General features: G+C 41.9%; 1 protein-coding gene across 1 annotated transcript; it reads right to left on the bottom strand.

Moving 5' to 3' along the window:
- Positions 1 to 19,480: 19,480 nt before the first annotated feature.
- Positions 19,481 to 24,660, bottom strand: METTL6 (methyltransferase 6, tRNA N3-cytidine; the record flags this gene model as incomplete). The annotated part of the gene is made up of 5 exons (XM_080611530.1): positions 24,367 to 24,660; positions 23,760 to 23,894; positions 22,406 to 22,576; positions 21,711 to 21,852; positions 19,481 to 19,638 (listed from the first exon to the last, which is right to left on the bottom strand). Exons 1-5 carry the CDS (start codon positions 24,646 to 24,648, stop codon positions 19,481 to 19,483), a joined length of 888 nt encoding a protein of 295 aa, XP_080467656.1. The 5' UTR covers positions 24,649 to 24,660.
- Positions 24,661 to 24,912: the final 252 nt, after the last annotated feature.

The raw sequence follows: 24,912 nt of genomic DNA, 5'->3' as shown, positions 1-24,912 counted from the left end.
GGAAGATACAACACAGATATGCAGGACCAGGGGATGGGAAGGGTCTTCAGAGTTTTGTGACACTGAGTGGTTCAGATCTCCATCAACTGAAGAGCTCTGAAGGCACAATGACAAACCTCTGAAGCTACCAGATTACAGATACCTGCACTACATGCTTCTGGTCTCACGAACTGCTGAACTGCTTCAGACTTTTTTACCAGCAGATGCAAGCAAGTTTCAGACCTAGGCTTAAAAATATTAATTCAATATACCAGCAAAAATCTGTTCCCAAAGCAAGGCCAGCTATGGTGTCTCCTGGGTGGTAAAAGCAAGTGCTATACCAGAGAATGCCAACGGAAGCAGCTTTGGGCAAGAGACTGAGAGAAGATCTGTACCTGTACTATTGTTATATCCATTTTCAGGCAAGGCCATTAAGACATAAAGAGGCCAAATGACTGCAAAAAAGCATGTAAAACTCTTACGGCAAAATTCAAGACCCCAGGAATAGCTTTTTAAGTTTAGTTTCCAGTATCTTAGTTTTAGTTTTTATTCTGGACTCGCCTTTTTAGCATGCTTCATCCTTGCTCTATTCCTCTAGTTCTCATTTTGAACTCAATTACGTATTCAGGAGGATGCCTTACTGCATAGCCCTTAAAGAAACCCCTCTACAATTTCCATCACACAAGTTACACAACTGAAAACCATAATTCTTCACAAGTTAGATAACTAAAACCCATTCTTATTATGGTAATAAATTCCTTCAAAACCAGGTTTCTTTTGTTCATGTATATATGTATATAGCTATATGTATACAGCACTTGCCATGAGCCATGGCTCGACACCAGTGTTTGTCCAAATGATGCAGCTCCACCATTTCAACCTCATTTTGGAGTCATGCTTGCTTGCCTCTTGCAGAGACTGGAGAATTTTAGCAGTACTGTCCACAGTATGTTAATCCTCCCAAGACCAGGTGAGTCTCTTAGCCCACAGAAAACATGTTGTAGCCCTAGGAAAGACTGACATTTTTACCATCCCACTGAATAAGAGCTCATAGGGGTAGAAGTGAATTATGTCACCTTGGGAGGCTCCTAACAGTCAGAAAACTCACTATGCCCTCTAGACACAGCGTGGGGTGTATATAGGATTGCTATGTGCCAGGGAATTGGATTAAAAATCTGCTCCCTTTCATCCCAAAAGGCTGTTCATAGTGTTGCTTTCCTTGTTCTGTTGGCACAAGGAGGTAAGGTGACAATTCCTTTATTCTCAGCCGGTGACTATATCAGAACAGCACTTTTCCAGCTCAGATGTGCCGGCCGTTTGCCAGCAATAACAGGCAGTGCCTACCCCAGGAGCAAGCTCCACAACAGCAGGAAGAGATAAGGGAGGACACTTCAGAAAACCCTGCCCAAGAGGACCACAGGGAGCTGGACAGATTGTCCTTCATTGACATGAACACAAATCACTCCACACCGGGGATTATGTCCCTCTGATCTAAAATGTGACCCCTGAGACTCCCTTTTAGCTCCTTTGGCCTTTCCTTCAATTTTCTCCCATCTTTTCATTTCCTGCCTTCCCACAGGGTAACTCCTTGCAAGTGAGCTGTTAGCACCAGCAGCCACACATACACCCCTGCAGCCACACTTCTGATGCGCTGCCAAGGCACAAGCCACTCTCTCCCATTGCAAAGTGGCTGAATTCCCTGGGAAAGGTAGGCGCGATGAATACCTGGGGCAGGTTCTGGGTAGGACAGCGGGATTTTACATGTCCAGAATTTGATCTGAAAGGGTACCTTCATTTCTCTAAACTTTTCGCATTGCTTTTTGTTAAAAACGAGGTGTTCAGGCCCTGTGCCTAGGAAAGGAAAAGATTCCTAGGTTATTTGTTGCCAGCAAGCGGACTGAATGGCTCAGGAACTCAGTATGGCCACCAGCAAAGATGCAGATAAGGAGGAAGGTACTGAAGGGACTTGTGTTTGGCAGGTTGTGAGGATCATCCAGCCCTTGTTTGGGGAAGGATCCGTGTATTGCAAAATATTCTGGGAACACGTTTGACGCACAGAGCAAGCCTATCAGGATGGATCTGCCTCCTTGGTCACCATCACAAGAAAGGGTACAGTGTGTCAGCACCCTGGGGACCCAAGAGGCTTGTCTCTGAGATTTCCCAAGCAAATTGGGAAAACTCAACAGTGCAAATGCAGTCCTTACACATGGGGACAGAAGTTACTCTAAATCCGGCATCCACACTGCTTCCCAGTCTCAGCAAGCAGGACTGGGAGGGAGCCCCAGTCAAACAATAGCTGCAGTGACACAATCAGTCCTCCAACTGCTGCTGCACGGTGCTGGGGATGCACAGTGGGATGCATGCATAGGAACTCCCTCTCCAAACAGCAGAAGATGAAATTGATTTTCAGATGCAGAGAGAGTGAAAGGAACAAAGCAGATGTCAGGCGGTTGCAGTACAGCTCTCCCCTTGTGGGCAACCCTTTGGAGCAATCATTCCTTCAATGAGAGGAAGGGGAGGAAAACCAACCACCCAGCAGTGTGCTAATCTTCACAGACAGAGCAGCTTTAATCCTGACTAAGCCTCTGGAGGGAGGAAACAGCACTTCCTTTTGCCAAGCCTATCAGCATGGTTGAAGGTAGCAATCTCCGCCGGCATTAGCTTTATTAAAGAAGGGGTATTTCCACAAGTCCTGAGAAAGCTTGGTCAAGAGCCAGCTGGAGACACATTACTATATAAGCATCTACTTACAATGATGGTGACTGCAGGCAGTTGGGAACTCCTGGAAGAATATATAGGCATCAAGCGTACGCACAAAGCAGAGACTGCATATCACAGCCACACACATCCATTTTACAGCTATCAAATAATAGCACAGCAGCAGCAATGTGAGCAGCTAATCACCACCTTCTATTCTTTTTAAATTGGGCTCCTGTATTATTTTGCTGCATCTATATAATTCACCTGTATTTTGAAGGGAGGAGTGGTGCCCTGGGTTGCTGCTACAAGAATGCCAAAGCTTCTTGAGCCACTTCCTCAGCAGAGAATGATTTATACCATGTAAATTTGATGCAAAAGTGAAGGAAAGGAGATCTGAGTAATAGGAGCCTGCATTTAATGAAACAGTCACTTTCACGTTCTACTCATAGAAAATACCAATACATTCATCTCCCCTTCCTGGAGGACAGTCCCCAAGCAGATTTTGCACTGAATCACTGTGACATCTGCTAGGGAAATGAACACAGATCTCTATATGCATGCAGCAAATACACTAGCAAGGTTGCAGTGGGAGGAGGGGAAATTGCCACTTTTCACACAAACTAGAAAATGACAGCTTGTCACATCCATAAGCAAATACTAGCAGAAGTGAGAGGAGGCAAGAGGCTCCTTCATCTTTCCACCCCCCACCTCAGCATTACAAAGGTACAAATTAAGTACAAAACTGTGGCTTCTTATCCGCTGCCTACTGTAACAGCATCTGAACACGTCTCACCCCCTGGGAATGCTAACAATAATGCATCATACCTACCACTCACATACATTAGCAAAGCTCCACTGAGTTCAAGGGAGCTCTGCCCCTTCCCAAGCTGAAAAGCCAGTCCAACATTCCAGAACAGAGGCCAGAAGAGACCCAAAGGGTGAAGGTGTAGAGTAACCTCCTTTGGGTCACAGAGAACAAGGATTGCTCATAGCCTTATCAGCAGCAGGGACAAGGTTGTACTAAAGAAGCAAGGGGTTTAGTCATGACTTGTCTACATGCAAAAATCATGGCATAATGTGGTGCAACCTTCTTCGTATTGATAAAGACACCCAGAAAAAGGATGAAGTTAACTCAAAGTCCCCCATGTTTCTCAAGGGACTTGAGTATGGACATGCTGTCAGATAACAGCTGCAGAGCCACCGACATGCTATAGCTTGCTTGCCTGTCTGAGCCCATAGGCACAAAGGTGAAGACCTTTCCCGTCTTCTTTCAGTCTAACACGCAAGGCTTCACCAGTTGCATCACATGGCAGGGCACAAGGTCAGCTCCCAGCTGCAGGATGGAGGAAGGGTCATGGTATGAAGCTGCTGATAGAAAATCACCTTCTAGCAAGAGGTCCCTTGGCTCCAAAACCTACCCCATCTGCACCATAGACTGTGGCCTCTCCTCCATCCCAGTCATACACAATGCTGGAGATGAAGGCAACACAGCACAGCATGACTGAGACACACGTATCTGAGTCTCATGCAGGATCTAAAAGATGGATCTGACCTTACACTCACGTGAGAAACAGCAGCATCATTCTAAACGCCTTTTAAGCTAATGATACCATCTACACAGGACTACAGTAACTGCAGCTGTTCTGGGAGGAAACAGGCTCTACCAAAAATACATAAATGGGTCCACAAATTCTGCATATCACATGTCTACTGATCTTCACCTACTGACCTTCACCTATAAGAAATGCATTGCATTAATACATAACAGTATCTCATTGCCGGAGCGGAGCAGCACAGCACCATTCTATCTATTATGGCTTGCTTTCAGGAGCACTTTCCCCACACCCAAAAGCCTGTGCTCAAGATATTGTGCGTTCTGTGATTCAGACAGTAAGATTAACATGACTGTAAAAAGGGTATTATTTTAAAGAGATGTACAACCCTCCACCCACCCTTCCTTGTGCTTTTACAGTGAGAATTCGTTCCCAATTGGTATTCAAGTGGGTATCCAAGTCAGATCAATTTCTCTTCAAAAAAGGAGTGCTGCTTTTTATCCTGATGAACGCAGATACTGCAGACTTCACAGATACAGGATCTGATGTTTAAGATTACTGTAATCAGGCTTTGATGAAACCACTCTGATAACAGACATGTGGCTAACATGTTTCCTAATTTCATAATAACTCGACTACAGCCGAAGTCAAGAAATGGCTTAAAAATAAGCAAAGCTTCAAGAACATGGACAGTGGTGATGAACCCCAAATTCAGAGCCCAGAAGTCTCCTTTGAAGTGCTATTAGTCCATATCCTCCTACTTCTCCACAATCTTTAGAACTTCAGATAAATGTATATAAAGAAAACTGACATTTGGACTCCTGGTCTGAATTTGCTTTCTCATGCAAGGGATAAACTTTGAGCTTTCAGGAGTTACATATTGACAGTCTGATTTCACAACAAAGACCATTGATTCTATTCAGTCGAAAAATAGAAACACTTCCTTCAAGAAAGCTGTGTTCTATAGTTTACAATGAGAAACTGCCTGAGAAAAGTAGAAAAGAAGCAGTACGGTTTGTTAGGTTTTTAAGCTATGTAAAGTTATTCTCAGAAGTGAAAGAATTCTTTACACCGGAATGATTTAATAAGCATACAGAAATACTTTTTATCAAATCATGGGTTTAAGACAGGCACTTTAAACTGATATTGTCACAAACCCATGTGGTCTAACTGCAGGGCTGTTGGCCAGAGCCATTCCAATGCCCTTTTCAAAACAGAGGTGAAGAATAAGCGTATGATCTGCCCGATATCTCCTCCTGTGCTTGCCACAGCCTGGCCAAGAGCCAGGCTGCTGCTGCCACCCCTGCCTCAAGCAGTACAATAGAAGATTGCAATAGGGGCGTGCACAGAGACAGCACAGAAACACCTGTATGCCCTGAAGGGGAAAAATAAATGCAAAGAATTAAACAAAATTTGAGGTTTGAAATTGCCCTTCAGTCCAAAAGGTGTATTAGAAGAGTCTCATAGCTGTTTTACACACAGGCTGACAAGCTATAAAAAGTCAGCAAGAAGTTCAAAGACACTGATTGCTTTTATCTGCTGGACAGTTTGCCTTCAAGTCTGCAGTTCTATGTAGCTTTTCAGACGAGCAGGTTGCTCTTCCAAGCATTTCTAACATGCGTACTGACTTAGATTCCTATCCTGCAAATAATAACAGTCATTACGTGCATTCATTCTTGTCTGCCATATCCAGAATACATTTTATGTACATTATACCTAGGACACCTTTAAAAGCTACAAGCACCAAAGAGGGACACATATGAAACACAGCAGAGTTACATGAGATAGTTGAAATACAAAGAGTCTTCCAGTTTTAAAATCAAGAAATCCTAAATAGGTTCCCCTCCATCAGCTCCAGGTTCCATGGAACGTTTCCCACCTCTACAAGAACTGGGGTGGGGGGGAGAGGGGAAAAGAATTCTGCTGCTTCTGCATAGTGCAGCCAAATCTCCTCCTTCCGTCAAATCCTCCTCCTGCCCACAAAATGGCTTAAAGTAGATTTGCAGAAGAGCCTTATTTTGGGGGTCTTACTATCTTATTTATGCCACTGTTTTGAGCTCTGTAACTCAAAGGATTGGGAAGAGATTGCACTTCTAGGAACAAGAGCTGAGTTTGTAATACAAGGACTCCAAGACAAAGGAAAGCAATGAAAGTGGGCTGCACATTGAGAAGGCAGCAGAGAGCTGAGGTTGCACGCAGAACCTTACTTCCATCCTCCTGGCTTATTTTCTCTTCTAGTGGTGTTCAAAGCGTGTTTTTGTCTTTCATGTACTGCGCTTGTTCCCTACTTTAAGGCCAGATGAACAACTTTTGTTTGTTAGGGACCTAAGGAGCTCAGGGCAAGACAATGAAAACTTTCTTGAGAGCTAAAGCCAAGTCTTGCTGAGTGAGCAGTCTTCGCTATTTATATTGACTAAGAATTTCAGCCTCATGCTGCTGCATGGTATATTATATCGAGAGCCTTGAGCCAGCTAGAAATGCTTGGGAAAACAAGAAGGGAGGCACCTCGGATTGCCTGCAGCACAGAGAACCACAGAGCTGAAAACAAGCAAACACAGCCAAGAAACTCCAGCCTCAAGGAAAACCAGAGCCAGATTTTCTCTGGTCCCTTTTTGATGTCCTTAACAGACTGTGAGAGTGGCCAAAATTCCTTCAGAGCTGCTTAACACAGCATTTTCTCCCTTGTCCATATCCTTGCAGGGTGGCAGAGCTGGCAGCCATTTAGTTATAGGTAATCTCACTATACAACCTCAGTGATACTCACCTGTTAGTGAGCCTGGCCCATCACTCTCTGCTGCTTGAGTCCCTGGCCTCAGGAAACAGGAGCTGCCATTTAAGTTTCTCCAAACAAACTTCGTGTGTGTAAGGCACTACATCCATTTGCTAGCTAGCTTTAAGTTAGGCCAGTGGGATTTACACTGGCCAGGTATCTCTTAGGAGCAAAGCAAACTGCTTAGAGGACAGCTAGCAATAACACTTAGATTATCTTGCACCCCTGTTGGATTTTGTCTCTGTTATAATAAGGATTCTCCCCTGAAGCAACTCTCTAGGCAATAATTAGCTCTGCCCATGCTTCTCTGGTGGTTACAAGGCCCTACAGCTTCTGTGTTTTGGAACTGAAGCAGAAGCCCAAACAGTTTGTGTGCTTCTTATACATGCCTGAGCCCATCACTCAAACAGGCTTCTCCTCTGTTTTGCCAAACAGCTGAAGCTCATCCCCAAATCTCTCACTTCTCTTCAGCTGGGCTGCTCCTCCTCTCACCCCTACTTTCTTAAGGGAACATCACCCGAACTGGGGACTAGGCACTGGTCCTGGCACTGCAGGTTTCCTCTCTTTCCGTGCAGCCTCACAAACCAGGCTGCATTACATATAGGCTCACAGACCAATTAAAGCAATTTAGGATCTTTAGTAGCCTAAGAGCTTGCTGAGATGGGAACAAATAGCTGAAGGGAAGACGTTTGGGGACATACTCTGAGTAACTCTATGTGAAGAGTGACATGGAACTGAACTCACTAGACAGAGAAGGCTGTTACAGCTTGTAAAAGAAAAATAATCTGAATTGTCAACATTTTTGTTAGTGCTTAATAGAAAAAGGAGAAATTAAAAGAAAAAACAAGGAGATGTTGAATAAGGGAATAATAAGGAGCAATTAACCCCATGTTGGGTATAAAGCAATTTCCTCCAACACATCCTCTTTGCAAATGAGGCACAGCAGGAACTGGGACCAATGGAGGCAGCAGTGCTTTTGCCAGAGCGTTTACAAGTAGAGCTTCTCATCTATAAACGGTAAATAAGAATAGGGGTGACTAAATACTGGCAGGTGCAGCCCAAATTTGGGTTCCACTGTTCCAAGTACCACATAAGCAAACAGGAAGTCAAACCTGCCCCCAAACATTTGCAAGTCTGAAGGCAACAAAACTACACAGGGAAGGAAACGTTTATCACATGCAAATGGCAAATGTTAGTTGTATGGTAGCTTGTATCACTGAAGGCAAGTCAAGTTACTGAAGGGAAGGAGAATTCGAAAGAGGAAAGTTATGGAAAAGGGCGAAAAGGGTTGGACAAGAGGTGACTTCCTGATAGGCTCCATTTCATGGTTCAGAAATCACCGTGAGCCAAGCAGGCAGAGATGTGCCTTGTGCAGTCTGCAAGCAGCAACCATACACCCCTGTGTAACAATGGGACTCTGCAGGGGACCCTCCCAAAAGGTGCAGCACTGCTTCCCTTCCCACCCATGCACAACTGGTGCCCATCAGCACCCGTACGCTGCATGGACCTGGTTACTCTGAGCTGCTACCAGTCAATAAAATAGCTCACAGTTGTCTGCTGAGAGGAGACCTATGCAGCCAAAGCAGCTCTCTGTATAAACCTTTGTTCCTTTTACCATTTACTGTCCTTTGCATTTTCCAGTGAGATTCCTCAAGTGCCAAGAAATCCCAAATGGCAGCTTAAGGCCATCAGGATGAGTATACTCCATAACAGAGGCACATGAGAGTACCCACGGGGACACTTCTGGCTCTCTTTCTGCCCACACAGCAAAGCCCCTTCTGTAATGAAAACCAAGACTTCAAGAGAGAGGAGGGGAAATGGTGTACAAAAAGCTTATCCCAACATTCATTCATCTGGAGCTCAGCATGCAGGTCCAAGTCCCACAGCGTAGCTACAACCCAAGAAAGCAACGTCGCAGGAACACAGAAGGTTTGACTACAGGCGTAGGCTTCTTCTTAGACTAAGAGCATCTTCCAGAAATCTGCACTCAGCTTAAGAAAAATGTATGACATCCTGAAGCGTTTTTCTTCCAGGTTATGGAAAAATGCTCCCTTTCTAAATGCTTATGAATTTTCTTTGGGTTCATATATGAAGTGGATGATTCTGAAAGGGGCTACAAGGATGCTGGAGAGGGATTCTTCATCAGGGACTGTAGCGATAGGACAAGGGGTGATGGGTTCAAACTGAAACAGGGCAAGTTCAGGTTAGATAGAAGGAAGCTCTTCCCTATGAGGGTAGTGAGGCCCTGGAACAGGTTGCCCGAAGAAATGGTAAATGCTCCATCCCTGGCAATGTTCAAGGCCAGGTTGGACAGAGCCTTGGGAGTCACAGTCTAGTGTGAGGTGTCCCTGCGCATGGCAGGGGGTTGGAACTGGATGATCTTAAGGTCCTTTCCAACCCGAACCATTCTATGATTCTATGATTCCAGGTTTTTGCCCTCTCACACAACAATGAGCAAATGGGCATCCATTCTATTTGCTTGTAGATTTTGTGATTCTTAGTGCAAGCAATCTGCCCATCTTTTCCCCCAGACTTCAGCCTTAGGACAAGGAGAACTTTATTAAGGGTGTGAATTATGGCCCAGTTGGACTCTCTCTGTTTGGTGCTGTGTTACAAATGTTGCTGATCTGTGAACACACTCTCAAATTCTCTATTTATTCTTTTCTTCCTGCCTGGGTACAGAGGACAGCAGCAAGGTAAGTCCCAGATTCCTATAGCAATTTACAGTCCTCTCCACTCCTGCTCCCAGCACACTCGAACAGTGACCACTCACAACCTAGTTAATTCACATCTCTTACCATCATCACTTAGGCTTTATCTGTTTCTCTTCAGCCTTATCAGCATGGTTTCAGTCTCGACATTCTCATTTCTGATGTATCACTTTGTGCCCCACTGGCTAACGCATTGCTAACACATGTCCCATTTGCTTTAGGTGAGGTTATCTATATAGCTTCAGCATCATCCACTTTTCCTTTCTTCCTGAAGCTCACTGTCCTCCAATCCAATCTATACTCACTGCTGCCACTAGCAAATAATACAACCCACAGCTGTTCTTGTATCATCCTTTCAAATGCTGCATTGTCTTGGCTCACAACATTTGCCAGAGTCTCTGCATCATCCCATTTTGTTTCTTGAGAATCCAGTTTTGAGCTCTGGCATCCCTTTCTGCATTAGATCTCCTCGCTTGTAGTCTATCACATTGGACAGTTGTTCAGCCTTCATCCATTTCATAACCTCTTATCTTTTTCAGACCCCACTGTCTGCATAAAAGGCTTTCTTAGTTGGCCTCTGAATGTCAGCTGCAGTGGCATTTTTAGCTGTGGCATTTTCCCCACTCGGAATATTTTCTTAGCCCATTATACTCCATGTACCGCCTGCCATATAACAGTCATACACTGCCAAGAAGCCCGGCCAATCTGCTTTATTTAGTGGACAAGCCCAAATAGCTTAGCCTGGCACAACACAAGCCACCGCACGGCACCGCATCCAATTCCAATGGCTTGTGCCACAGTTTCTCAGGGGTACAATGCTCCAGCACAGTCCCAAGGGCAGCTGTGACCACCGATTAGTTCCGACATAGAACAGACGTGCTTCCATTCAACTTCTGTGAAGAGAGGAGGGAGCGACCACTCTGTAGGCCTCTGGATGCCTTTTGTTCCCAGTTTCACGCTGGGAATGTGGCAGAAAAATGAGACCATGAGGCTGGGACTTGAGCAAAGCACTGCACATCCTGGATACGAATTGTCTGAGTGATTCTACTGTCTTGGCTGGTGCTAGAGAATGCTGGAGGGGTGGGGAGCAGGAAGGCTGGGTGTATGGTGCTCTATCTAGCTGTGTATTGGATGCAGCTTCATCCAATGGTACATGTATGTCAGGATCATCCAACAAAGGGCAGATGCCAGTTTTAGTACCCCTCTTGCAGCCTGTATGGCTGTTGGCTCTGAGCACCTGCCTCAGTGCGTGCACTGTAGAATGCAAGCACTCAATCTCATCCTTTTCCATTGTGAATTGGCCATGGCTCCTCAGAGCCACAGGCAGTGACACAGACCAACCTGCCAATAACACCAAAGCCCAGGGCATGGCTCAACATCCCTGCTCCATTGCTGTTTCAACGTCTACCAAAAGCAGATGCTAAGGCTGAACACAATCCTAACCCAAACCTCACAGTCTCAGAGCTCTGTGACACCCCAGCAGCCTGTGTTAACCAGAAAGGGAAGCCTTCTTGTCCTGCCCAACTACACCAGTATGCTGTCAGCTGGCACTGCCCCTACGTCTGCTGCTCTCTCAGCCTGTATGCACACACGGATGTTATACGACAATGATGCTTTTCTTTCTGATCACTGGCTAATTAGAGAGGCAGTGGTAAGCCAGATACAACTTCTACCCAGTGGAAATCAGGACAAGCTTGATGTACTGGGAAGGAAGAACAATACAATGTGCTAGGACTCCAGTACCACACTATTAATAGTCACTTGTAAACCCCTATCACAGTTCCCCGTCAAAGAAACCTTTTCTTGAAATATCTCAAGGCCCAAACATGAGGGATGCTGTGATCCCTCTGTGGAAGTCAGTAGAAATTGATGGCAGAACTCAGCATTTTGCAGGATAAGCCCCTTGGCAATAAATAAGAAGGCTCTGAGCAGGAAAGCCCACAAGATGACCTAGCAGACAGACAAGACTGCTTGGAGAGAGGCTGCGAAAGAAGACGTTGCCTGTGGGAGGAGAGCCCTTTGCAACACTTCTCCTGGGCTGAACACACTTGTTTAGTTCAAACCACCACTGTCCTGGGAAGCAGGAAAAGGCAGCTCTCAGCCTGCTCCATTTCTGCCTATCGCCGAGTTGCTGAAAAGGAACCATCGAGAATGCAGCCTCTGTGCTCTGCTTGGTGACAGATTTCACTACAAAGAAGCCTTTCCATGGACCTCCTAAGTCTGGGACCCGCAGATCCCCTTCACTTGTGTAAAAAGCAAGGATAAGCCAGTCCTAAATAAAGAGAAGGGAAAGTGTAAGAAAGCCAAGGAGAGGAGCCGTGTTCTTACAAATGGGTTTCCGAACTGGCAGACAATTAGCATTTGCACTAATTCAAATATTTAATATCCAAAAGAATTACTGTTGCATAAAATGCGGTTGAGGCAATTTTATATGTAGCTTATTAGTGGTAATGATTATATGAAACACACAGTGTTTAAAGCAAGATATCAAGCCAGCACAATGTAAATGTGATTTTATTCTATGCTTCCTCTTTCCCTTGAAATGAAAAGGGCTTGCTGGAAACAAAATGGGGATTACTAAAGTAGAAGAAACTGTAAAATGGCAAGCTAAACTATAGCTGACTTCAGTCAATGATTAATGAGAGAGATACAGCCTTCTGGTCATCTGCATCTTGTGCAGCTCTGCTTGAATGGCTGCTCAACTGGAAAGCAGCTTACCTACAAAACAAAAGAAATGGAAAGAAAATGGGAGCAGTTCATATAAACAGAAATTTGTCTAATATTTGTGAGGAGTTAACAAAATACAGTATTAAGGCAGTGCATTTTTCAGTCTGTATCTTAAATCACTGCAGTTTCTAAGGTAACAGTTTAGTGGGACTCAAATTAAACAGAAACTGCAAATTGTCAATGCAACGAATTATTGCCTCGTGGATAGAGGCAATCAGGATCCCAGCTGCCATTAACAGTATTTCACTTTCCCTCCCACTGTGCTAAGAACATTCCCTTTAAATAACAAGTATCTCTGAAATTGTAATGAACTGTATTTCATTAAAAACGTCCAAACCCTTTTGTTTTCTTTCTTCAAGATCCAAGAGCTATATAAGTATACAAAAAGATGATTTAATGGCATATAAGATTCTAGCTGGCTTGTCTGTGTTTAATCATTACCAGCTTTTCCTACCACTGTGTTCAAGATGCAGACAATTCAGTGCTAGGGTTAAAAGATAGCACTGGTTAGTGGCTAGTGCCATCTTGTGAACAAAATCCTAAACACCCTTCCTTTTCAGTCAAACCCACCCTTTTTAGTCAAACTGCACCTATGCAGCAGGGTAGAGGGAAAAAAAATCCAGCTTTTGCACAAATAAGTAATTTCATTATAAGAGCTCTGTATTTAGAGCATAAAATAAGCCTCCTATAGAGAAGAAAGTTATTTCACAGTGCAGCTGATGGTAGGAGAAGCTTTTCCTTTTCCACTGTGTTGCAAACAATACCTAATGTTAGCCTTACTCAAGAAATACATACCGTGTCAGCCACAGGCTTTGCTAACCAACAAAGTCTGACAGACAAACTCCTTCCTTGTTTAGGTCAGTTTCTTTTTTAAGACCTGTGTTTCTTCTGTGCCTGGGCTTCAAGCAGCAGTGGAGGACAAGGTTGCATTAAAATTATTGAACATGGGGAGGTTTATACTATAAATCCAGCACCTGCCAGACACAGGGATCACAAACTCTGCAACCTCCCTATGGACTCCACAAGGCTTGGATTTGCAGCGTTCTGATCACCAACAGACTGGAAAGACAGAAGAGTTTAGGTGAAGAGCAGCACTACAACTTCCTGTAATATACTATCATTTTTATTACCATGTCTGCTCCTGGCGCCAGGCAATTGTAACTGAAACCCTTCTGCTGAAAACAAAAATACTGATTTCGTATCTCATGGATTTTGAGTACCTACTTCATTGGGTTTTATTATCAGGTTTGACTGTATCAGTGGATCCTCTTTCCCTAACATCTAAGGTCAGCAAGGGGAGAGATGCATTAAATCTCTCATCCTAAAATCACAGACTCAGTTAGGTTGGAAAAGACCTTTAAGATCATCAGGTTGAACCATTACCCTAGGCTAGGACTTCCAGTACTCTGGAACCTCCCACTAGACCAAGACTGCTGAGAAATGGAGAGTGGCTTAGCAAGCTCCTCCACCAGCTCCTTCAGCACTCTTGGGTGGAACCCATTTGGCACGATAGACCTGTGTGCATCTAGGTGGAGCAGAAGGACATTAACCCTTTGCTTCTGCATTACTGGGACTTCAGTAAGCTTCCCATCTCTGTCACCCACCTCAGGATGTGGGAGCCCCTTTCCCATCTTGGAGTTGCAATAGATCTCAAGGAAGTCAGATGAAGTTCTCCCATTGACTTTGACAGAATGAGCCTTTTACCGTGTCCATTTGCGATCCGGGAAAGTAGCTTTCAGTGTTGTCCTTTTACCCAATGTTTTCTTTTTCAAGGATGCACGTGGTTACCTCTTCATCTAGACTAGAAAACTTGATGGTTGTAGCAGTAGGAAAATAAGATGACATACAACTCACACCAAACAGCTATTGGTTTCTTACGTACCATTCTTCACTCCAAGATTCTTCCCACTTCCCTACAGGGCAGAAAGTGAGGGGCAGTGCTTGAAATCACTCAGGAAAACAACAGCAGGGTTAAGAATGTTACTCTTGTCTTTCAAATTGCAGTGACAAGACATTCAGAAACCACATTTTCCTCCATCAGAGCTAGTATCTCTCATTAACAAAGGAACTGCTCTGCAGCTAGATGGCTTGCTGTTTAGATACTGAACCACGGTATGGGAAATAATTTCTTCAGCCTCATGTTTGCAGTAATTTAAACTTGAAGTAGGGAAAATATTAATCCTTGTGTTGTATCACAAATGGGATGTCTGTCCTTCCTCTTCTTACCCATCTTTATTAACTGAATGGTTACAGAGTTTAGGAGACAGATTGTCTCTTAGTCTCTGTGTCTACAGCATCCAGAAAAATGGTGTCCCATTCATAGGTTTCCAGATATTGCCACAACAAGCATGCAGTGAACATTTTTAAAGGGGTTTTGTTCAAAAGAATCCCCTTTGGAAGATGCCGTATGTTGAACTTGACATTTGGGCTCCATTCACCCTGGTTTCAGAGACTCACCTGTAGTCCTGTACATTCTACCATTTCAGCACATTGTATTTCTTTCCACCTCCTGTAATATTTAACATGTGCACCATAAAAATCTGTAGCAATAAAAACTTAGCTGAAGTAAGGATATATCATGTCAAAAGCTTCAAGAAATGTCAAATCAAGACACAAAGGTGAATTTTCTCATACTTTACTCATATTTATGACTCATACTTGACTCATTTGTGAACGTAGTCAACAGTCACATATTCTCAACTCTCTAAAAGGCTACATGAAAGAGAACTGTATCATCACAGTGACAGGCGTTTACACTACTGCTACCTGTGCTACAAACTCATTTGAATGTCCCTGGAGCAAAGTCTGGCATCGCACATCTTCAGTTTTGTTTGGTATTTAAATATGAATAATGCCACTGTTGCAGCTTCAAAGCATTTTTATGCTCCTGTGAAATTTACTTTGCTAATAAAACAAGTAGAATAGAACATTCGTTGTATTTGTCCCCTGTGGGAATATGGGGGATATTAAGGACCCAGCCCCCCAAAGTTCACAGCCCCCCTTACTGTAACACTAAGGAAACCTTGGGGTAAAATGCAGCTGCTACTCTGAGGGTCAATGCAGTTGGATGCACAGAATCTACCTGGTGAGAGTTCCCAGGCAACCCTGCAACCTTGGCATATGCTGAGAGACACTGACTAGAGGGTGAAGTGGAGCAAAAGCCCGGTGTCCAGGCTCTGTTACAGTCCCTGCAGGAGTGGGAATGTGAAGGCACCATGTCCTGATGAACTGCACAGCGGCTGCCAAGCAAGGAAACTAGAGTTGTATGTGTAAAAGCAAAGTGAGAGGATCCATAACACCCATCCATAACAGTGCGTGTGACTGGACTGACTCCAGCTCCATAGGCATGGAGGTAAAAATGGAAACTTGCGTAAAACTATGGAAAAGCCTGGACAGAGCCAAGGGCTTCCTACAAGGTCGGGATGAACAACACTGCCGAACAAAGAACTGAGAGCGGGAGAGGAGGCAGGCTAAGAAACAGAGCTAATGAATCTCTAATGAAAGACTGGTACATCCCGTAAGCACATGGACATGGTTAACCTTCAGCTTCCTGCGTCAGCAAAACATGACTAGGGTGTCCTTCCAGTGGAAATGATGTAACCTCCTGCAGATTCACTGACCACTCTGTACATGGTGGGAGGGTAACAGGGAGCTCCCAACCTGAATCAAATTGTATGAATATGTGAAATTAGGAAAGGGAAAGCAGGGAAGGCTCCATCGTAACTCCTGGGATCAGTCGATGGGTTGAACCTGTCTTCTCCCCCATGGGGATGCCCATTGGGCAAGAACTTTATTGGAGGTAAAAATCCATAAGCAAAGACCTATTTTCACTAACTGTATCTTAACACTACCTCTCCAATATTAAATTCTGCCTTCCAGATAGTCTTGCATGAATTACTAATTTCACACACATACAGATGTCACCCTTCTGCCTGTCTGTAACAATAGTCTAGTTTTGGAAGCTGCAGGCTTTCATTTCTATGATGTCACCTTCTAGATGAACAACTTACTAAATCACATATCATCCATGGCCTGTGAAACTCAGAAAGCTTAAATATAATCTTATCTTTTTTCTTCACATACTGATGCTTACACTGATATCCACTCTAAATATATATATATATATATATTTTAAAATAACTCTCCCAGTATAGTCCTTATTTACCCTGATTACCACTTCTCCCTACGGACAGTTCTTCAAGTAAGGATACTAGGTACAGGTATCCTTGGCATGTGCTATCTCTGGTAAGCTTACATGAGCTTGCTAAAGCTGAAGGGTTGGGGGGGATACGTCTGCTTTACTCATCACTACAACAGCCACGTGCACCCCATCAGTTATTGTGTCTCACATGATGAGGCAAGGATTTCTTAAAGCTGACTCAACTTCCTCGAACTTTATCACAGTTACAAAACCTTGCAATGATTTAGAGTTCACAGAAGCAAGAGGCGCAGAGACCTAATAAAGCTTTCTGACTATTCATCTCAACGTAGCATCTCCTTTATGACAGTTACAGCTGAATGCCTTTCTGGCAGGGGCAGTAATGCATGCTACTTTATTTTCCAGGTCTGACTGGAAATAAGCCTGTGTGACAAATAATTAGAAATACTGCTCTCCATTTAATGTGCTGCTAAACAAAAAGTGACAGTAGTTCCTCAAGCAGAAATACACAGAAACACTGAAGTTACAGCCAGCCACAAAAAGATGCATTATTTTTCAGGCAATAGTTCAGTGTAAAAATGAAGTCAATTCTTGTCTGCAACTATGTCTATTGGGTTGACTCAAATTTCCTAATTAATATTTTTAATACTTGCCTATGTTTCATTTCCATTTGGGGATGTCCAATTCAGTGCACTTGCCTTTGCATAGGCTGACAATCATATGACAAAGTGATGAGGTGCCACGCAAACCAATCCTTCAGTCTCATTTAATGTGCTGTAAACTCTGAAAGGACCAAACACCCAGTTCTGTAAGGCACTTGGTGTTTCAGGGTTCAATCCCACTAAAAATCAACAGAGCTCAGACTACGTGCAGTTATTGCAGAACTATTGTATGGAAAATGAACATTTGCTGAGGGAAGCCACAAAATGGTTAGAATAATGCTATCATTATGTTATAGCCCTTTTTAACGTATTTCTAAATTTACTATAAATGTTACTAGATATTTATTACTAGTATGGCAGAAAGTGCTAATGGGTTGCACAGCAGGGGTCAGCAATGCATAAATACCCAGGATAAGACTCTCTGTAAAAAAGGAGATGTCATGTAATAACCCTTTCTCAAAGAGTCATTAAGAGAATTGTTTGGTTTAATTGGATTTTCCTCTGAGGCCAAAGCTTGATGACGCAATAAATCCAGCTTTGGGGCTCATGGTATCAGACCAAAAAAACAACTGTGGTGCCCTGACGCAAAGCAATAATCTGCTGCAGATTTATTTATAAACATATCAATTGAATAAGAGACCTCTGGCAGCTCAAATTTGTGAAAAATAAAATAAAATTAAATTAAATAAAAAACCCCACAAACCTGGTTAACTGTAAAATTAGGCTTTATGCTGGAAAAGTTCTTACTTCTCTCCCTCCATGCATACACTGCCAGCGTTAGGAGTGATGAAAAAAATCATCACATCCTACGGCTAGCTTGTCATAAAGAGAGGCAAATACTCGTCTCTGGTTCATGTCAGATGTGTATGACATCTATCAACACACAGGTCCAGTGCAAGGACAGCCTGAGTCAGTCAATCATATACTAATACTGCAAGAGATTAAATCCCTACTCAGAATAGGGCCACCCTGAAATAAAGTCACAGGTTGCTCAAGGCTATGCCCGGTTTATTTCCAAGTATTTCAAAAGACAAAGGTTCCATGATTTCTCTGGGCCCTGTCCCAGTGTCTGACCTCCCATTACACATGGAAAAATTATTAAAAACCCCAACAAACCCCTTAGTATTTCATTGGAATTTCCCTTGTTGCAACTTGTGTACATTATACAAGATCAGTGCAGCCTATTGCACAAGTGACTGGATACTTCTGAGCTTCCTCTGCTGAAGAGCAGCTGTTCAAAATGCAGGTTGAAGATCCAGACACGGCTTTATGATTGCATCTCCCAAGAACAAAGAGGTTCTGCAGTGTAGAGCACAAGGGCTGTTGAAGGGAAAGGAAGAAGTTAAGTTCCTTCAAGCAGTTAAATCTGTGGCGGGCTATGAGCTATAGTGTCAATACAGTGGTTTTTTGCAATAGGAACAGCAAAGACCAACATCTTCCCCATGAGTGATGCAAAAGAATTAAGACCTTTGCTCATGAAAGAAGCAACTGACTACAACTGATGTAAAAGAAAGTACTTCTGATTCACCGATTTCTGTTTCAAATGGGAAACTGACATGCAAAACTTCAACTATTTCTGCTCATCCAATGTAAAACATCTGGAATTAATTAGGGATAAAGACAACCTGATCCTCTAACAACTTTCATCAAGCACGAAATCAGATAAATTAGGATCTTATTTAGGATATAAACATTTGTTTACGTATCTAGATGCTGAACACGTTAAAAAGACACCATTATTAAAATATCAAAGCAGTTTACATTATACCACTCACTGAGTTTCATTCCTGTTATCTGAGACATTATAACCCAAAGTCCTGCAAGTACTGAAAGCAGAAGAAATACTGTAACAGGCCACAAAACCCCTGTAAAGTGATACGAAACACAGGATAGTTATTTAAAAAATACTTTTAATAGAAAATGGAAATACTAATTATAATAACTCATGTAAACTAGTGCTTAAAATTAACCATAGTTAGTGTGCTCTACCTGATCCTCTGCCAATGCTGCACAGGATTGAATACAGATACTGAACAGGTTGCCTGCATCACTAAACCATCTTAGATTTGAATTAGAAATAGCATTCGTATTTCATATCTGAGGATGTAAACCAACAAGGGGTATTTGATGCAGTCATTTCTGGTTTACCAGAAAGATGAGCACACACAAGGAAAATCTATGTGCCAGCTTCCATTTCAAACAAGCAATGCTGTTGCTAATCAGCAAGAACTTGTCTGACTGAAAGGCTTTTGAAATTTGCTTTGAAGAAAAACTCTTGGCACACGCAAGTCTTCTTTCCTATTGACAGTTTCTCTTCGCACGTATTCATTGACCACTTCTTCATATCCCTCAGCCTTGAAAAGCTCAGACAAGAACTCTGGAAAAGAATTTAAAAAAATAAGATGAAATATTATGTTTAAGCTATTTTTAAAATACTAGTCAGCATTTATATAAGCATATGTTCTTATGTGTTACAGCATGAAAATCAGACAGGCCTTCAGACTTCAAGCTGCTCTACGCAGGCAGACTGCTGGATAAAAATCAATACAGATCTCCTTCAGAAACATCAACTCAAGCAAAACAGCTTGCAAAAGTGGTGATAGTGCAGGCTTGTAACAACCTAAGACACATGAAGCCACATGCACTGGCTGTAAACAGGGTGCTCATGTAAAGTGGAGGACCCACATCGATGAAATATAAGCAAACAGCACTTAATTGTGGATCTATTCAAATCTCATTGTGAGGAAATTGTACATATTCCATAACACAAAATTACACCCATGCTTTCCTCTACAAATATAATAATATTTCAAACAGTGGAAGAATGGAATTGTTTTTCCCATGGAAGAAGTTCAGTGTTATCTGATACAAGGCACATTAATAAATAAGCATTATTCAAATCCTCCCAGGCAGCAACCACTTGGTGTACCAGTGTAGTGCTAAACAAATGAAAAATAGCATGGGTTGTAAACTGTGCAGAAATGATGGGAGTCATGTTTCCAGTAACAAAAGAATTCTCAAGCATTAAGCAATATTTATATGAAAATCAGTGAGATGAATGAGATCATAATGATTAAAAATGGGAGCAGAGGTGGTCCACGAGACAGTCACAAACCAGCCCAAAGCAAAACACTTGCTAACATGAACAGTGTGAGAGAAATTCTCTTTCCTCCTTCCTTCTTCTTTCTTCTCCCTACCTCAATTCTTTCCCCGAAGCAAGCATGCATACTAGCAAGGAAATTCTCATTTAGAAACAATTCTAACACACTATAAAAATGTGATTTAAAATTCCATAGCTAGGTCAGTCTCGTATTTGTTCCCTTTAGCATCAATTCTCTTTGTAAAAGCTAACTGTTTAAACAGATCTAAAAATCACTTAATACACAATAATTCTAGAAATGCTTCAATGAAGCTGTTGCATAGCCAGCATTATCTTATATTTCATCATTGTCCTATAGAGAATAGAGAGAGCTCAGATAAGGTTAATGGGTTTTATATATCAGGAGCAATTAGGCAACACTTTGTGTCATAAAATATGAATAATATTTACTTCACTCCAAATCGGTCTATTCAGTGCCTATATTTTACTTTAGACAAAGAACAAAGAGCCCCACAGAAATAAACACATAGCTCTTACTACATACACAATGTCCTGTAATTGATGGGGGAAGTCACTGAAGTTTAGCATGAGGAATTGGGAGTTAGAAGATGAGCTATAAGCCCAACTCATTGTGAGACTTTATGCAAATTCCTTCATGCCTCTGTGCTTCAAATTCCCCACCAGCGAACTGCAATAATTCCCTTCCTTCCTAAATCATTACGAGCTCTGAAGGAAAACCTGTTTAAATACTGTATCACATGGAAATGGTTTTGCATCATCTACACTAAAAAAACCCAAACAACAACAGAAAACAAGACAGAGTGACCACAGCTAGTCAGTCCTATCTCAGCAGGTTTTCTGCACAAGCTTCTCAGTGCTGTAGTCATGGTCCTGCTTTAGAAATCACCAACTTCTTCAGCAGATCTCATCTTACACACCAGGAATAGTCTTGCAAAATAAAACAACAACAAAACCAATGCTAAGATAATTGCTTAGTTGCTTCTTGAAGATGGTCAGTTCTGTTACTGAACACTGGTCTTCCTCCCTGTGGTAATAAATCCGAATGAAATTCTGCAGTCAGAAACTGTTTCTCTTGGCACATTATAGCACAAATAAAAAGCTTTAATGCCTTAAAGCACACACACAAAGCTTGTTAAGCAAGAAAGTGCTCAAAAAAGTCCTGCCAGTCTAGATAACCTCTTCCTCCCAAAAAGGGTGGCAAATGAAATACACCACAATTTAACAGTTCATCTGGGTAAACAAAACTGCCAAGGACATGTTGGCAACTCCCTGAAGCAAGTTTAAACAGAAGATTCACAGAAAACAAAGCACTCTACAGCATCTCTTACCTTCAGTAAAAAAAAAAGATCTTGTCCCATCTTGTCTAACATAAAAGTTTTCTCCAAGTTTGCTGCCAGATTTAAACCTCAGCATTGCATGATCATATAGTCCATAGTCTCTGAACAACACACACTTGCCTGGTTTTAATACCTGTCACATAACACATACATGCTTTAATAAGATAAATGGATTTAGCCATATATAGAGATATATATACTTGTATACACGGACACAAACACATATAACGAAGAAAAGGTATCCTAACACATTCAATACAAGAAGTTATATATACACTCAATTCATTCCCTCTGCAACAAAAAAGTTGCATATAAACTGGATTGTCCGCTCTTAAATACATTTCCTTATGACAGTAGACTACAAATAGCTTAAGATATCTGTTCAGGTGCTGATTAGCTGAATAAGCTTTTTGCTCTTTTAAACACAGGCAAAATATCTTCCTTGTGTTGATGGCACACAGTAGGCCAGCCAGAATCCAAATAAATTCACAATACCAAGAGAGGAAAAAGAACCCTTGTAAAACATATTTTTATCCCGTATACTAGGTGAACTAACTAAATACATCCATTAAATATAGTATTAAAGATCACCATTACAAGAGGGGTTATTTTCTCAGAAGAAAACTGTACTTTCAAGCTAAAAAGAGGGAAAGTGCTTTAAAGGCTGTAAAATCAGCTGATTTTACCTTGTAAATGTTCCTCAAGACAAGATGCATTTTGTTGGGATGAATGGCAGAGAGCACAAATATAAGTGTGACAACATCGACAGAATCTGCTGGTATATGTTTTAGAAGATCATCTTTGGTAAGATCGCACTGGAACACTTTACATCTTTCAGTACTGTATAAGGCATTTCTCTAGGGAAGTGAAAAGAGTATACTTTCATGGAAAATGAGCAGCATTTGTTCTTGCAAAAAAAGTAAACTTGTCAGTAGACAAAAAAAGAAGAAACTCGTCAGTAGAGCAACACAAAACAAGGTGGCAAAAGAACATTCACTTCCAACACGTGTCTAAAGCAATCAGAAATTCTTTGCTGCCTACTACAATAGTGAAACTACAACTAGTAAAATAGTCTGTTCTCAGGAACTTGAGAAAGGACACGTGCTAAGGCAACTCAGAAAACGTAACACTCCTGTTTTACTGCTGCTTCTACTCTTTAACAATACAGAAATATTATTAAACTAATTTTAGTGATACAAAGTGATCAAAGTAGAGCTCTTGACCTCCAAGTAGACTGCAAAGAGCTCATGTCACATAACCCGCAGCTGGGCTGCTCTAACCCACGATTTTGCTGGTTAAAAGGAAATCTGGTCTTGACAAGAAAGAACTTCAGCAAGCATTGTGGAGGCAGAAAGCCCAGGGTATACACTCAGCCCAACCTAATTTTGCAGTGTAGCTGTGGCAACTCAGGGAGCTGCTCTCCTCTCCTCATCCTTCCCATGAGACATGCAGTATGTGTCTTGTGGTTCTTGGTCGCAAATGTACCACGAGAGAATGATTTCAAATAACAGATATATGAAAATTTACCTGTGATTACAAACTTAATAAACCAAAGGACTTCTAAAGCTCAAAGTCCCCACCAGTCTTGCTGGAAAACTTAACTTTGGCCTGGAGTACTACCTACCTATGAATAAACAGAAACATACCTATTTCTAATCAGGCTACAAATTTCCTTAACAGTAACTTTCATAGCACCACAATATCAAGGGCAAACTTCCACCACAATCAGATTTTGCTTGTACTGCACAGTCAGCAGAGACATAGTAGTTCTCCCAAAAGCCATAGTCTTCACAAATCCTTCAAGCAATATACGTGCATTACTATAATGCTGCAATTGGATGCTAAAAAACTAGGTCTTGAGCAATGATTCAGCTTCTTGCATCGAAGATCCATTGAAATGGATCAGTCTCCATTTTTTTGTACAAGCTATTCTATATTTTTTACAAAAAGGAAGGCAAGAGAAGTCTGTCATTCCAGGCATGTGCAATTCCAGAAGCTTATAAAGACACTCTAAAGGAAGTTCCAAATTATCACACCAACCTTCACATACTCAACAGCTCTAGGAGAGAAATCACAGGCATATGCAAAAATATTCAGATCTTCTTCTAAGAGTGGAAATAAGCAGTTCCCAACCCCACAGCCTGCTTCCAGAATGGTCAGTTTCTGATCTGCAAACTGGGGAGAAATAAATCCAAAGGAAAGCACACAATTTTTGTTTTCCTCATTATATGAACAGAGACACTGCTCAATCAGCATTTTACAAGCTATAATCAATTTTAATTACCATTGATTCAGAAACCAAAGTAGGCATCCATTTGATAATCTGACATTGCAAAACAGAAATCTTGATTTCAGCAAAATTACAAATCTTTTTAGAATATATTAATGTATTTCTTTAGTCATCTAGCCTTTAAGTAACAAACATTCCAGATTTTGTTCTTAGTATCCAGCATGGGTCAATTATAAACCGAAACGAAACTGATACATCTGATTCTGAGGAGGTATCTTTGATATTAAGAGAAAGTACACAGGGCAGTGCAAACATAACATGTGACAGGTCTTACACTAATACCTTTGTTTTAAGTATTATTAAATCATTTTGAAACAATCAATCCCATCTTTTAAGGAGGAAGTGTATAGATCTCACCTCCCGACAGGCTTTTAACTCTTCAAACTCTCTTGTTGTCCAGTGTCTGTCTTTGAAGAAGTTGGTGCTGTTTCTTTTGTAAAATAAATCCCAGTTCTTCTGTGCCTCTTTCTCTAGTTTTAGTTGTTTGAACTCAGACACTAAAACCTGATCTTTCGCCAATTTCTCAGCTTCTTCTGGGCTAAGGATTCTTGCACTATGGCCACTTTTTTGGAAAGCACCATCTTCAGTAGATGTTGTTATTATATTTAAGCAATTGTCTGATGTATTTTCTTGGTACATCCTAGATTCTTTCACACAAATATGAATGTCAAACACTCAAGGGTGATTTTCTTTCTTTAGTGTATGTTTCCATCACTTAACTTTGGTGGGATCTAGAAGCAGAAGAAAAGAGAAATAGTAACAGTGTGCACTTATTACGATTTTACAATCTATCCTAGCTGATGGACTGTAATGTCTCCAGATTTCAATTAATTTCTGAAGTCTTCCATCCAAACTGAGAACTGCATATGACATCCCACTAATGTCAAAGTTCATGGAAGATAT

This window comes from Psittacula echo (assembly GCF_963264785.1).
Source record: "Psittacula echo genome assembly, chromosome: 2".
Classification (NCBI taxonomy): domain Eukaryota; kingdom Metazoa; phylum Chordata; class Aves; order Psittaciformes; family Psittacidae; genus Psittacula; species Psittacula echo.
This window is presented reverse-complemented; position numbering and strand designations above follow the sequence as displayed.